General features: G+C 41.6%; 1 protein-coding gene across 4 annotated transcripts in view; it reads right to left on the reverse strand.

Moving 5' to 3' along the window:
- Nucleotides 1-16,530, reverse strand: part of SCN8A (sodium channel, voltage gated, type VIII alpha subunit) — a 145,507-nt gene that overhangs the window by 20,391 nt on the left and 108,586 nt on the right. For 3 of the 4 annotated variants that reach the window (XM_012002441.1, XM_012002432.1, XM_012002423.1), the window contains exons 20-24: nucleotides 12,188-12,310; nucleotides 6,024-6,308; nucleotides 4,100-4,153; nucleotides 3,431-3,568; nucleotides 2,345-2,449 (exon numbers count right to left, since the gene is read on the reverse strand). In XM_012002441.1, coding sequence (XP_011857831.1) covers nucleotides 2,345-2,449; nucleotides 3,431-3,568; nucleotides 4,100-4,153; nucleotides 6,024-6,308; nucleotides 12,188-12,310 — 705 coding nt within the window. The remainder of the gene's footprint in view (nucleotides 1-2,344; nucleotides 2,450-3,430; nucleotides 3,569-4,099; nucleotides 4,154-6,023; nucleotides 6,309-12,187; nucleotides 12,311-16,530) is intronic. The other variant, XM_012002450.1, reaches the window with a different exon arrangement.

Below are 16,530 nucleotides of genomic sequence, written 5' to 3' on the forward strand. Positions count from 1 at the left end.
TCATGGCCAGGTGTGGTGGCTCATGCCTATAATCCAAGCACTTTGGGTGACCAAGGCAGAGGGATCACTTGAGGTCAGGAGTTCAAGACCAGCCTGGTCAACATGATGAAACCCTGTTTCTACTAAAAACACAAAATTAGCCGGGCGTGGTGGCAGACACCTGTGATCCCAGGTACTCGGGAGGCTGAGGCACAAGAATTGCTTGAACCACCAGGAGGCAGAGGTTGCAGTGGGCCGAGATCACGCCACTGCACTCCAGCCTGGTTGACAGAGAGAGACTCTGTCTCAAAACATAAAACAAAAAACAAATGGATCACATTATTCCCCTACTTAAAACCTTTCAAGAGCTTCCCATTGGGCTTGCAACACAATCCCTATTGTTAACCTGGCTTACAGGGAGACACCTGGCACAGTCTGACTCTGCTCATGTCCCTCCTCTGGCTCACCACCCCCTGGCCACACTGTTTTCTGCTTCTGGGGTCATGTGTATTCTGCCAGGAATCTCTTTCCCCAACTCTTTGGTTCCATCTCTTTTTTTTGTTTTTGAGATAGGGTCTTGCTCTCTTCCCCAGACTGGAGTGCTCAAGCAATCTGCCTGCCTCTAGCTCCCAAGTTGGGATTACAGTATGAGCTACCGTGCCCAGCCGGTTCCTTCTCACCCACTCAAGTAGGCCCTCCTTAGTGAGGCTTTCTCTGACTACTATATTAAAGTAGATCCACCACTTATAGCCCCCCAGTTAATTTTTTCCCCACAATCTTCCACATTTTATTGTAGCTGTTTGCTTACTTATTTATTATCTATCTCCCCAACTATTATAAGCTCCATGACAGCAGTGTCTACCTTTTGTTCATCACATAATGCTTAGTGCCTGGTACGTGGTGGAGACTGATAAATATTTGCTAAATGAATGTTAATCACCCTTTCTTAATGTTTCCTACATTTAAAAAAATATTTTATTCTATTCTGTATTTTTTGAGACAGGGTCTCTCCCTATTGCCCAAGCTGGAGTACAGTGGCACAGTCATGGCTCACTGCAGTCCTGGCCTCCAAGTTCAAGCAATTCTCTTACCTCAGCCTCCTACGTAGTGAGGACGACAGGTACCCATAACCATGCCCAGCTAGTTTTTACAAATTTTTTTTTGTAGAGATGGGGTCTCATTATGTTGCCTAGGCTGAAAGTTATTATATTTTAATGTGGAAGAAAATACACTCAGGTTCCCATATGTGAAGTACTAAACAGAACTTTAGAAATGTTAACCCTTTTCTATTCCCTTTAGTCCCATTTCTATCACAAAATGAAGTCTTAACATCAAGGAAATAAAAAACCCCAACTGTTCTCTTTCTTAAGATTCCTTGCTTTTTTGTTTGTTTTAAGTACCTTGATACTTGGGCTGGTGCTTATTTTCAGGATTACTTTAACTTGGTGGTTTTTAATCTGCTCTGCAAAGCCCTAGAATTTCTTTTCCTTCAAAGGTTGATGCCGTAGATGTGCCAATGTGCAGCGTGTGTGGGGATGAGGGGAGAAAATGCTCTGGAACTAAAACTCTTGATTCAAACATAGTCACTCTACTTCTATTTCTACAAATTAGATTGCCAGGGAAGCTTTTGTATTAAAGGTTCTGCCGAGTGTTTTTTCGTGGTGTTGTGTCTGTTTTTTGAAGTTGCTAAATGGAAGTTACAGAAGAAGGAACTCTGGGCCTGGCTTTTGGGGGTGATGTCCCCCACAACCGGATATATAGAATCAGGAGGAGGGCATCTCCTTCTTCTCTGAAACAAGACAACCACCACCAGTGGAACAATGGAGCAGAATCTCAGCCCCCTAATCTGTTTTATAAAAGGCTCAGCTCAAGAGAGGGAATCAGGGCACCAGACTCACATAGTTTTACCCTCTTCTGCTCCCACAAATAGCCAGAAGCGTGACTTTAGCTTCTAGACACATCCTGCAAAGACATACTTAATGAGCAGAGAGAAGCTGAAAAAATTATGATCAAATCCTATCTTGAACTGGTAGGAAAGAGAGCAATTTTATTTCATCTTCTCTTGTTAATTTTTGGTTGTCTCTAAAAACATCTCTCTACCGGGGCCAAAGCCAATGTGGTTCACATGCTGATTCTTGGCGGTTGCCCAAGGAAAGTTCAGAGGATAGGTCGAGGATTGATGTAAAAGCCCCCATGCTTAATCCCTGTTCTGCTCTCCTATTCAGAGTTTTTGGATGGGTGGTGAGGAGAGGATTAGGCACAAAGCAGCCTAATCACTTACCTTTTTCCTTCCTTTGCAGTAACCCTAGCAGTACTTTTCCTAAATGGGTTGTCACTAAGTCCTCAGCCTGCACAATGCACTTACCAAGGGGCGGGGAATAGGTTTCTGTGGCTTCTTTGAGCCCAGCTTTTTCATGGCATTGTAGTACTTCTTCTGTTCTTCGGTCATGAAGATGTCCTGACCTCCAAAGTAAAGGAAGGAAGAAAAAAACAGACAATTACAACTGGCTCTCAACATGCTATGGGTTTGGACCTAAGGATCAATACTGAGAACTGAGGGGAGATCTATCCCTTTCCTTTGTAGCTAATAGCTATCCCAGAGTGGGGTAGACCTGGGATAATCATTCAGCTCTAAAGAGATACTTGCCCTTGTTTTTAGCTCAGGATTTCTAAGATCTTCCAGTCCCGAGGTAGAAAGGAAATGGACTATCCAATTATAGACCCTCATGAAAGGGTAAACTTGAGAGCAGTGACTTTGAAGGCAGTCATATCTCACAGTCTCATTTTCTGGGGGCCAGTTTTCCTGATACATTCTAGACAAAACATTTTAGAATAAAAAGATCTTCATGTCCTGGTTGATACCCAATTTATTTTAGATGATACCCCAAATTTGGAAATTCTGGTGCAAGAAAGCAATTTGGAGGGTGTCTTGGAATATGCTGGGATAGACTTGACTTACAAAATGAGTAACAAGAGCAATTTTTTCAATTTGCTTTGTAAAATTTGTTAACCATCTAGAACAAGTAAGGAAGTGAACTTTCCAAGGGTGGTCTCTCAAATCCCAATTTGCTTGTGCTCAGAGATTGATTAGATAATCACAAGTCTAGAGAGTTTCTACTTCTTGCGATAGCTATTCATCTGTTTCTTTCCTTTACATCTCTGTTGCTAGACTGCACTCTCTGACCTACCTGCTTCTGGTGGGAGACCAAGACCAGTAATAGGCCTCAAGAATAAAAGACTGCTAGTACGTGTGGTAAACTACGTGCTGCAAAATCTAGCCCTGAACAGAAAGAGTGTGTTGGGGCTAATGTATGGGGGCCAGGGTCACACTGAGCTGACAATATAGATTTTAGAGAAAGAAAGAGGGACATTTTCTTTCTAGAGACAGGGACAAAGATGCCTCTTATCTGGGCTGACTTCCAACCACTGGCAATGAGGGGAGGAGACCTATCTTTTTCTTTTGTTGATTGAAGTTATCAATGATGACACCAATGAACAGGTTCAGGGTGAAGAAGGAGCCGAAGATGATGAAGATGACAAAGTAGATGTACATGTAGATATTGTCCTCATACTTAGGCTGCTCATCAGGCTGTCAAAGGACAGGATAAAAGGAAGAGAATCAGCTCCTAGTTTGCAGTTGGACATGCCAAGACCATCAGTCATAACTGTGACCATTTGAGCTGCTGAACATCCTGGGATGGGAGAGCCCTAGATTCTTTCTGCCTGCCTCCTTCTCTACACTGGCATGTCCTGCCTTGAGAGGGCACTAGTCCTCCTCCGACTCATGTGGAGAACATGCAAATCATGAAGCCACAGGGAGGGAGGGCTGTCTGCTAGGAGCCATACTTTTGCTATGAAGCAGGACTGAAGCATAGACAGCTTCACTGGGGCCAAGTAAAAATTAACAGTCTAATCATCGGGGGCCAATGTAAGAGAGTGATGACTTACTGAGACAAGGAAAATGATCTATAATCAATAAAACAAGCAATAAATGTTCCAAAGAGAAACGTCAACTCCTCCATTCCTCCATCCCTTCCTCTTTCTTGGTGGGATCGGTATACCATGCTGCTTGCTTTCCACCCATCTGAGAAGGTGGTATTTTTGCCATGTACATCCTTACCTTCCGGGAATCTACAGCTGCATACATGATATCCATCCAGCCTTTGAAGGTTGCCTGGCAAACAGAGTCAGTCATTAGACGGTGCCTATTAAGGGATAGGAGTCTAGGCAGGGGTCCCAAAGGCCAGGCTTAGGTTCAGTGAGAACACAGAACAGGGGTTTGGGTGCAGCCTCCCTTGGGCACAGAATTTTCTGTTTGTTACTACAGGTCCCAGGAGGGCTTTGTTCCTGAAAATAACAACAAAGTGTGGCAAATAAACATGCTGAAAATGGTAGTGGGATTAAGGCTTTACAAAAGGACTCAAAATCATGGGCCCGAGAAGCCTACCTAAAGTTAGGGAAAACTTTTATGAGTGAACGGCAGGAATCTACTGAAAATGCTTGGAACTTAGCACTCCATTCCACTGAGGAATCATTTTTTAAAAAGGTGTTAAGCAAAAAAAAAAAAAAAAAAAAAAAAAAAAAAAAAGGTGTTAAGCGACAGGGGTTGGAAAAACCCATAGTTGCATTTAAAAGAAAAACAAGATCAGACTCACCCTTTACTGATATACACATGTGTAGCCTATGTAGTGGCAATACCAGCTTTATCCTTGACGGTCCCTTCCCAATTCTACTCCTTCAGTCTACTGTATCTAGACTGATTCTGGAAATATGGATAATCCATGTACTATTCTCCATGTTTTACGTACTCAACCAGATTCTAAGGTTTTTTTCAGGGCACAGGAAGGTCTTTATTCATCTGAGGGCCCTAGTACTGTACTGTCACGCACAGCATCTTGCATATGGCAGGGACTCTGTGACTACCATGTTTGACTGGCTTGTTGATGTGCACTGGTTTTCTGGAGATGTTTCAATTCAGATTCAATTTGTGGGTCCAATTTTTTGAACTGGGATACAACAGCAAAAAAGCTTTGGGGTAGGAAAAACTATAGTTCATTCCGTGAACTTTGCCTTCTACTATGAGTTGACAGTGTTTACTATATGTTAGGTTAGGTTGAGAGCTTCATCTGTGTTATTGCAGTTAGTCTCCCAAGAACTGTATGATATAGGCATGGCAATATAGTAACAAAAACACTTAGTAGCCATTTTCATTAATTAAGCATGGTTATATGCTGGGCACTGTGCTAAGAAATTTTTAAAAATCACAAACCCTCTTAACAACCATGCCAGGTTTCATTATCTTTATTTAATAGATGAAGACACAGAGAGTCAGAGAGGTTGAATAATTTGTCCAAAGTTACATATCCAATAAGTATCAGAGTATGGTTCAAATCAGTATCAGTCTAATTTCAAAGCCTACGAACTTTCACTGCATTATGTTGTCTTGTCACACATTCCGAAACACTGGTGAGAGAGGAAGTGAAAACTAAGCACGAAAGAATGAAATTAGGCAAAAGAGAATTATCTAGATAGCTAAATCCTTCCTTCCTGTGATACATTAATCTGATACCCTTCTCTGGGGTGGAGCTGAGGTGAGTGTGGCACCAAAGCACTGCCCTGGTTTTTTCCTAAGTTATCTGGAGTGTAGGGAGTATGTACTATTATTTTGCTCCATCACAATTGCCATTACTTTTTTGTCTATGCGCTTATCTTCTTGATTTTTTTTGCCCTTCTCTTTAACTACACTCTGACCAGGAAAGGAAGATGATCTCTCTGCCACTTTATTACATTGCAGGAATCTTTATTTGTTGCTGGGACAGCTCTGCTCCTGAGCACAATGAGAGATTTCCTTTGAGTGAGATCTTGTAGAAGTCAGAGAATACTCAGGAAAGGTCTCTCTCTGAAACTGGTTTGGGGAACAACACTGTTCTCTTGGACTTATTGAGAATAATCGTGATTCTAGAAGCAGGGTTGAGAAGAAGCCAAATGGGATTTGTGCTAGCTGCCTGAATTTCACAGAACTGAAAACAAAAAACATTACTTACCACTTGAAGAAGGGCCAGGTATCCTGCCCCAACATTGTCAAAGTTGATCTTCACGTTCTTCCATCTGATCTCTGTATTGTTCCCCTCCATGAGCTTTTCACATTCAGTTTTATTGTTGACATCTTCTATTTCAAATCGGATTTCAGAAGTCTCATTAAAGCAGTAGTGGTACTTTCCCGCAAACAGGTTAACTCCCATGATGCTGAAAATCAGCCAGAAGATGAGACACACCAGCAGCACATTCATGATGGAGGGGATGGCGCCCACCAAGGCATTCACCACCACCTGCATTGGAAGGGGAGGTTGCTGAGTGTTGGGTGGAAATGGGAGCAAGCACATTTTTTGATTTCCAGGAGGGGAATGACATTGTGTGGCTTGTTCTGTATGGAAACATTACATTCCCTTTAGAATTAGAGTAACTGGACAGACTGACAAGTAGAACCAAAAATTTCTAAGTCTAGGCCTATATTGAAGGAATTTTAAAAAGTTACATCTTTATTTTGACTAACACAAATTCCCCAGGCAAGTTGACCTACGTCTTCTTTCCTATGCATCAGCCTGGGACTGAAAAATTATTTCTTAGTCCAGTCTCCCTCTTCCTCAATTCATAAAACATGCCCAGTGGGAAAATATGAGTAACTTTCAGCTTGCTAGTTGCCTTTCAACAGACATTCCCCCTCTGAAAAACAAGGTATAATTGTTCAGAATCACAGAGAACTACCCGTTGTGGTTAATAGAGAGCCAGTTAACAGTACATAATGTCTCTTTTATGACTACGCAAGGCCAGTTATTTTATTTCAGGCAATAGCTGAGCATGCATATTTTGCAGGCTCAAGAAAAAAAAAAAAAGCTATATTCCCTCTACCAAACAGTATAAAATAAAATCTGAACAGATGTGCTTTCACTCAAGGTTCATTATACTTCTCCAGCCTTTTTATTCTGACTTTGTAGGCTTTTAAATCAGAGTCGCTCCCTGCTTGGCTAATGCTGTCGTCTCTCTGCTCATTCCAGGGCTTGACTCCACTCATCACAATGTATTAGAAATAGGATGACTTAAGGTTTTTAAGAGAGTTTTGGGTTAGATCATCACTGCTCTGGAAACTAAAAAATTGGCATATTGTTAAAAGTCACTGATTACAGTAAGCTCAGGAATTTAAAAAAAGCAAAGGAAAAAACCCCTTAGGAATCAAAGTTTCTGGGTTGTTTTCAACTTTGATTTTGCTTTACAGTGTCAGTCAGAGCAGCATACAGTTTAGGGTTTAGGTTTTGCTTATCTTCTGGTTTTGCCTTAAGACTGCATTGTCACTCATCAGGACATGTGGCTGATCAGAGCTACCTGTTCTATCTTGTGTAAAAAATGCAATGATATTCTTCTGCTAAGGAGTCACTCTTCTTTTTAGATTAAAATATTCATTTTGTGTTTCTCCAATTCATATATTAAGGCCTTTAGACTGAGAGGCAGTTATTTCTTAATTCTTAGACCAAGAAATCTCTTCTAGATCTGACAGCTCTGTCATTAGTATAAAGTGTTTATTACTTTGTTAATTGTTTATTACTTTGAGCAAGGAAAGCCAGGATATCTGAAATCTGGAAAATCTTCAATTTTTTTTGGAGAATGATATTCATATTGATTTATATTACCAAATTTGTCATGTACTCAGATTTGAATTTACCTCCTCATTCTACAGTTGCTCACCCTTTGGCGGGAGCACCAAAAAGCAATGAAATGTGCAAAAGAACAGGCAAAAGGAGGATGATCCACAAATGGAAAAATAATTTCTCAAACAATAAGGGAGTAGATTATGTAAAGATTCAAAAGCTCCAGTCTATGTGACAGCATTTCGCAGCAGACCTTAGGTGGGAGACTGTGACCTTCTGTTAGACCATTACAAATGTGGCATAGGAAGTAGGTCCCAAAGACTTGAAACCGAGGCATGTTGCTTTTTAATCTCAATTCAGAACCTACTTCCTCCAGGAACTCTTCTGACTATGCAGAGAATGATCTTAAGCTTCTACTCAAACCCAGTCTAACCTGTCCTACATACTATGGGTTACAGTTAAATATGGGTTAATATTTACCACAGGGAAGAAAAATTAACGAAGTGATCTCTTAGAACTTTTATTCTCATAAAGTATATACAAAATTTTATATATTGATCCATTTGATCAAGTGAATCAATATACAAAAATATTCACTGAGCCTTATTCTCTGATATAAAATCCTATAAAATCCAAAGTTTTATAAGATGCAAATGTACTTTAATCATAACCAGAGAAAAACTTTTTACCTTAGTATTATGAATAAAACAGAAAACAGAGTTGATTAATTTTAAATTTTTATTTATTTACTTTTTTTGAGAAAGGGCCTCACTCTGTTGACCAGGCTGGAGTGCAGTGATGCGATCTCGGCTCACTGTAACCTCCCCTTCCTGGGTTCAAGCGATTCTCCTGCCTCAGCCTCCCAAGTAACTGGGACTACAGATGTGTGCTACCGCGCCCAGCCAATTTTTGTATTTTTAGTAGAGATGGAGTTCTGCCATGTTGGCCAGGTTGGTCTCGAACTCCTGACCTCAAAGTGATCTGCCCAGCTTGGCCTCCAAAAGTTCTGGGATTACAGGCATGAAGACACCATGCCCAGCCCAGAGTTGATTAAATGTACTAATAATTCTTCCTTGCTTTGAACATTAGCTGATAAACTGCAATATGTTAAGAAGAAACTATTTAACTGTGCTCCGTATGTAATGATCATTGTGCTGTTATTCTCAGCAACCACTGGGCAAGAGATCATATTTCTTATTTTGAAGTCTCACACTAAATATATATTATAAATGATAATTCAAATTTCCACTGATAGTCAATGAATTTGATCTTCTCTTCTCTATACAAGCTCTCTAGTTATTCTACATTGCCTTTAATTATCATGAAATCTATTATTGTTAAGAACTAGACATGGAAATATCACTCAAAGCTAGGTTTTAGTAATCCATAAAAAGTTACTTTTATCAATGGAAGTTTATACTTGGCAATTGATACAAATCCCATTTAACTGATGAGAAAATTCCAATGGATATTAATTCTTACAGTATTTTTGTCTTCTCTATAATGTCTTGGACATTATTGTTGCTCATTAAATACTATAAATCAGCAAGCTTTTAATATCTGGCAGAGGGAACATGGCTTTAATGGACAACTATGTACTGACAATCAACAAAAATGCATGCATGTTTCATGGCACTAATATTATATACCCTCAAAAATTTAACAGCACAGCGAAATCTTTAAATGAAGATTACTATGGAGGAGAGAAAAGCAAAGAACTACATTAAGTATTCCTTTGCCTATAGCACAAGTGCTTCAGTTTTCCTGGTCTTTGGTTTGAGGAAGGAGAGGAGACTGAAGTCAGTGTCCCAGGACAGGCTTGGGTCATATGCTCCCTTCTCAAGTGAAGCTCTGAGTCTGTAATTGGAGCAGCACAGTGACAGTTGAGCCCATCTGCATGGATGGTGTTCAGTTTATGAAGATTTCTTATTTAAAATTTTCTAAAGGTAATCTCTCAAGTGTTGGCATATGGAAGAACCAAAACCAAAGAATAAAAAAAAATGCCCCATAGAAAAACGACATTTAAATAAAACATGTGTACCTAATTCTGTTTATTACTGGGAAACTTACTATAAGCTTAGCCAGATCCAATCTTTTCTTCTTGCAGTTACTCTTCCACAGAAGGGCTAGGAAACCTGCAGGGCAGGAATGGATCCCTGATCCCTTTTCACCTGCCTAACCAGCCATGGGCAATACCGTCTGTTAGTTGGCTGGAGTCAACCAAATGAGGTGGCGCTCTTATTCCAAAGCTTCCCTCAATGTACATTTATTGTTTTAAATTCCAGCTTTGGGTTCAAACTTGTTCTCGCCCATTATCTTACCGAAAAAAATCTTGATGTAAATGCTTTTCAAATAAAACATCGTAATGCTTTTCAAATAAAACTATCTACTGTTCTGATTATTCATTTGGGACCTCCGGGCTCCTAAACTACTTTCAAGTTGACAAATAAAAGTTTTTAGGGGACTGGAAACTGAGGGTCCAGGAAAGGTAGAGAAAGAAGGGGCAGCTAAAGGGAAGACTATTCATGTAGACTATTTTGTGGCTCCCAAAACGGCTCCTGCATCCAGGTTATTCAAATAACTGCCTCATGAGCAAACTGGCCTCAGCGGCCATGAGGACTCCTTCTGTCTGCCTGGCCAGGACTGACAGTAATGAGCATCTAGATGGAAAGAGTTAGTAACAAGCATCAGATGCGTCAGATGGGCATTTTTTTTGGTGGGGGGATGGGGGGATTTCTTCAGGTATCACCAATCTCCTTTTGGGAGATCAGGGATCACTGTAAGGGGATGCGGAGGAGCTCCGGTACAATGCTGGAAGTACTGTCTTCAGTGGACTTCTTTTGGTTGCATCTTGTCCTCAGTTTTTCAGTCACCAAAGTGGATTATCAACTTTATAAAAAAACCAGTGTGGTTTATTAAAACATTTAACTAGCTCTGGAAAAGGTGCAAAGGGGGAGGGAGCAGAGACGAGCATTTTAACCACATGTTCAATCCCACCGTGGCTGTCTAAACCACTGAATCTTGTGTAATAAACTCTCTTCCTAAATTTAGCCTAAGCATAGCAATGACCTTACTGCACACATGCTAAAACCTCTCTTATCTGTGGGACAAAGTCTTAAAATCCCAAGTTTTTAAAAAAATTAAAATAAATTTACACTACTGTGGAACTGCCCTTCCTGCAGATGGTTTCAGGAGAGTTGCAGAAAGCTTACATTTAGTAAACCAAACTGTGACTGTGCTACAGAAGAAGCATGAATTTGTTACAAAAAGCATTTGTCTGGATAAATTAACATAATAAAATTCCCAAGTCCCAATTAAGTTTTCATCTTCCTATATAACTGTGGGTGGCTTCATGGAAGAACAGCCAGGGGTCACAGATGAGGAATGAATGAAGCAGCACTGTCCTGGTATCTAGTTTTTCCAATCGGTCTTGCTTCATGTAGACTATTGCAACAGTTTAATTTTTATTCCTACATTCTGACGTTTGCACATTTAAAAATATATCCTCTGGTTTGCTCTCCTGCATGTATTCAACATCTGAATTGAAGCGAGTTTTCTTGGTCTCGTTAAGTATAACAGACCTCTCTCTGATCACCACAGGACAACTATTACCACCAAAGCCAGTTGCCCCTTTGATTTTAAGAAATTGACTTTTTAGTGTGTGTGTGTGTGTGTGCGCGCGCGCGCACGTGCACGCGTGCACACGCACAACTATTTAAACCAAGAGACAAGGAAATGGCACCAAGAAGGTACCCTGTTTCTAAGTTGGCAGGGTGACAACACCTTGTATTGTTTTGGGTGGAGTATCACCAAAGCAGGAATAGGAGGTATCAAGAAATTTCAGGAGAACTAGCTGATATTCAATCATCTAGCATCATACCTGGTTGTCATTTTGACAGTGTTAGGGGACCATACAGCATGGGCAGAGGGGTTGGGGGTGAGGAAAAAAGCTTTGCTATCAGACAGAGGCTGCCAGTCCGTATGGGACTGGGCTGAGAACAACAAGGTGCAATAAGAGGAATCCAAATAGAAAGAAAAGCATTTCTTCTCCCAGGGCCATGCCAAATTCTGCTCCATTCCCAATTCCGGGCCTGCCATCATGTCTTCAAGCCCATTCTCAGCTGCTTTCTCAGTGACCTCAAGGCCACAGTCCCCACCTGGCTGATGCCCCTACACAGCACTCTCCCTGCCTGAAGCCTGTGCTTTTCAGTGGGTCTGTGGGTTACAATTCCCCTTCTTTGCACCTGGTGATTCTCCCTATTAAATCAACAGCCCAGAAAGCCGCCCCAAGTGCTACAGGTAAGCCAGGCCAAATGAGAATAGCCAATGTTAACATGTTCTGCGATGGCATGTTGTTGGGGGTGGGGCCAATATTAATGTGATGAGGCAGCTTAACGCAATTCCCCTTTGCACGGGGCAGGTGTGGGGGAGAGAGTGGAGGATCAAATCAGCAGCTGCATCACAGAATTCGTGTTTGAATGATCTTTCCACCATGTGATCAGTTCTAGCATGCTTAAACAGTTTCCATTGGCATGCAGAAGGATCAGCTGCTCTTAGTATCTTACCCTCATCCCTTCAAATCGTGATAAGGCTCTTAAGGGTCTCAAAGCTCTTAGGGTCCTAAGGGACTTTATGGCACCTAGTTCCGAGTAGCCCAGGGCATTAGCTATAAGGCTGACTAAAGAGACCTACACAGAAACAGAAGAGAAAAACAAAAACAAAAAAGGTAACAAAAAAATAAACAAATAAAAGAAAAAAAAAAAAAAGAAAAGAAAACAGAGGTTCCAGAGTGTTAGAATAAAGCCCCTAGCACTGAAGACACAGATTGGGCCCCCCAGGTAGAGGAAGTGGGTAACACCAGCTGCCTATTTCAACTTGACTCAAACGACCTGGAAGGAAAGGTGGTTGAGAGGCAGAAGAAAAAACAAGAGGGAAGAGAAAATTGAGAAGGCGGTAGAACATACACACAATTTGGAAAAGGGGAGAGGCTGACGGGAGAGGGAGAGAGTGAGGAAGTTCCACTGGAAGGAGAGGAGCCTGAACAGACAAGAGCCTTACCCTCGCCCTTTACAGTCTCTGCAGGTCCCAGAAGTCCCCATTAAATTAAGCCAGACAAATTTAATGGTACCTATGGAAAAGAATACAGATAAATACACATACTCCACACAAGCTGCCCCCTCCTCAGCTCATTCACCATTGGCTTTCCAACAGGGACAAGCTCTCTTACTCCTGGTTGACAAAAAACCATTTGTTTGAGAATCTTATGCATCATGACATTAAGAACAATGAAAACGTTCAATAAGTACCATGGCTGACTTTGCAGTTCCCAAGAAGAATTGTGCTCCATGAGAACTCACTTAAGTGAGTTGTATCTCTAGCTTTTAAACATATCCTTCTATCTCTCACTTTTAACTATGATAATCCTTTTGACTTTTAACTATAACCAGGACCCCTCCATGGCCACAAGAACTTGGGTGAGTCTGGACAAATGAACCCATACTTTTCCTTATAATTCTCATTCTTTCCTTCCAGAACAGTCCAAAATGAATTATCCTCAGGTCTGTCATTTCCATGTCAATCTTCTATAACTCTTATCATTAGAATAACAGCTGGAAGAATTCTTGGAAAAAAAATTAATTTGATAGATGAGGAAATTGAGACCTGTACACAAGAATTTGCCCAGGGTTACACTGGCAGTTGTGGAACCAAGATTAAAGACCTCCACTGCCTGACTCCCAGGCCAATGCTTTTTCTTCCACAGACAGGTCACGTCCCCAGTGGGCAGATTACATGACAACATTCCAACAGGCCTATCTGGACAATCCAGACTTGAATATGTTGCCGTACCAGGGGGAAGAAGCCTGCAGACCTCCAGGCCTAGACATGTGGTCACTTTCCTGCTCTGCCAGAGGCAAACTTACCTTATTCTACCAGAGCTCTCAGAGCAGTTACCACGATGCTTCCTCAACACCATGCTAACTACATTTATGCCTGCCTGGGCCTGAGCTGAGAGTTACAGAATTCTTCAGGGGAGAACAGATCTAAAAATACCTTTAGTTAGTCAGACTCCAGAATTCTTGGGTTCTGGGTTTCTACTTTTTTTTTTTGAGACAAAGTCTCACTCTGTTGTCCAGGCTGGAGAACAAAGGCGCAATCTTGGCTCACTGCAACCTTCACTTCCTGGGTTCAAGCAATTCTCCCTGCCTCAGCCTCCTGGGTGAGTAGCTAGGATTACAGGCATGTGCCACCATGCCCAGCTAATTTTGTATTTTTAGTAGAGACGGGGTTTCACTGTGTTGGCCAGGCTGGTCTCAAACTCCTGACCTCAGGTGATTTGCCTGCCTTGGCCTCTCAAAGTGCTGGGATTACAGGCTTAAGCCACCATGCCTGGCTGGGTTCTGGGTTTCTTACAACACAAATTCTAGGATAGGTTAAGATATTTCCATCAACAGCTCTTAAATTCTTCCTACTAGGAAGTGGTGGTTGCAGATCAGCTTAGCTTACTTAAATTGATGATACTTTAAAGAAAATTTAGGGAGGAAAAAAGAAACAATCTACAACTTAGTTTCATTTGCTGCTTTTTATCTTTATCCTAGGGCTTTAATTATTTGATCCTGTGTCTGTGAATTGCACACACACAATTTAAAAAAAAATGAAGACATGTATAATTAAGCAGCATGACTGGCAGGGGATAGAAGTGGAAGGTGAATGACCTAGCAAGGGTCAGGATGAGCAGGTTTAAAGGTTTCCATTTAAAACAGGTATGGCCGGGCGTTGTGGCGGAGGTGGGTGGATCACGTGAGATCAGAAGTTCGAGACTAGCCTGGCCAACATGGTGAAACGCGGTCTCTGCTAAAAATACAAGAAGAAATTAGCTGGATGTGGTGGTGCATGCCTATAATCCCAGCTGCTTGGGAGGATGAGGCAGGAGAATTGCTTGAACCCGGGAGGCAGAGGTTGCAGTGAGCGGAGATGGTGCCATTGCACTCCAACCTGGGCGACAAGTGAGAAACTCTATCTCAATAAATAAATAAATAAATAAATAATAAAATAAAAAGGGGTATGAACCTTGATCTATGCATGTGCTCATAATCCACCAGTGTAGGTATCTTCTCTGAAGCCCTAGGCAGCGTCCAAAGCAAATCTGGAAGTAAATGTTGCCCTATTAGGCTACCCTAATTTTCTTGGAAAGGCAGATGGTCCAGAGTTCAACGTCTGCCTAAACTATGGGCCACAAAAGCCCTATCTAGAACATAGTAGCACCAACCAATCCCTTTCTCTCTATCCATCCATCATTATCAATAAGAATTTATACGGAGGTGTATACTTCCCTATTATTACCAAGTACAGCCAACTCTTAAATCCAAAAGAATTGAAAGTTGCCAGATTCTTCATGAGGTCTTAACAGGTATACCTGAAGAGAAGCTATTCTTTCTCAACCAAGTACCTGGGCTCAACAGTCCCCTGGGTCAGCTTCATCTTACGAAACTGTCAGGTAAAGACTGCAAGAAACTAAGCTTTGAGTGGCTATAGGCACCATATAATATAAGAAGATCCCAGCTCTTCAGGGTGGGTGACTTATCTGCTAACAAATAGGCCCACAGTGTGGAGAATGAAGGAGGAGGTCTAAAGGCCAATTCAGTGGCTGGCTCTAAACGTTGCTGAGAGATAAGCTGTTACTCAGCTGATTAATTTGGCTCAGGACAGGATCAATAAGGGTCTTATCTGGGTTATTCTTTAGCAGTCGAGGGCTCTCTTATAATCCTTTGAGTCTCTGTTAAGCCCTTCCTGGAGATAATCCTAACATTGCTTAAAGTATTCTTTAAGGAAAGAATCAAACCTAAAAAACAAACAAACAAACAAACAAACAAAGGAATTGAGGAGACATCAAATTCAGGGCATGAAGCTGGGCGCCATGGCATGTGTCTGCAGTCCTACCTACTCAGGAGGCTGAGGTGGGAAGGCTGCTTGAGCCCAGGACTTTGAGGCTGCAGTGAGCCATGACTGTGCCACTGTACTCCAGCCTGGGCAGCAGGGTGAGACCTACCTAAAAACATTAAAAAATAAAAAATAAATTCAGGGCATCTATGGTTGCAGACTGGAAAAAAAGGGGGAAAGGCATTAGGTGACTTCCAAAATGATGTGAATATTTTCAAATGGAGAATGGTTTCAGCAGTCTGAATTCAGGATGAGGCAAGTGGTCTCCGCAAGTCCCCATCTCTGGAACTGACAGGCTTGCTGATCTCCATATACAGTGGGATAAACGTCCTGGGGAAAAGATGCCAAAATTCTTTTACAGGACACAATCTCCAATGCAGCCAAGGAGCTGAGCAAAACAGAATGTTTTCCTTGTTTGAGAACTTGTATGGCTTATAAATAAAACGAATTAACCTTGAAGTCATCTGGATAATCCCATGACACTGAAAAGTACTTACAGCTTTAAGGGGCAACAAGGAAGAACAAAAATCAATTAGGGAAACAAGTGCGATGAGTAACAGACTCAGACATCAAGTCATCAGTGGATGGTGCTAAGTTAGAACCTAACCTGCTGAATGTTCTAAAATGCCAAAGAAACCAGACACTTTACTCAAATGGACACCAAAAAGTCCAGCAGTTCCAGCTGTTCAGGTGACAGGCCAAGACTAATTGCCCCTCCACAACTCAAAAGTGGCAGCAATTGAAGCCACTGTGATGGCCTGGGAATGTCCCCCCACCTAGCATAAGCCTGGAATTAGGCCATAGTTGCTGTGGAAGCTAGTGTAAGCTCCCCAGGGGCTGGGAACATGCTTGCAACAGGGATAACCTCTGCTTCTCCTTATTGCTTCTGGAGCAATTCTACACACATAATGGCATTCGACTATATTATTTACTAATAACTGGCACAGAGGTCTTCACAGGAGCCAGTTGG

Source organism: Mandrillus leucophaeus, unplaced genomic scaffold (assembly GCF_000951045.1).
Source record: "Mandrillus leucophaeus isolate KB7577 unplaced genomic scaffold, Mleu.le_1.0 Scaffold118, whole genome shotgun sequence".
NCBI classification, from domain to species: Eukaryota; Metazoa; Chordata; class Mammalia; order Primates; family Cercopithecidae; genus Mandrillus; species Mandrillus leucophaeus.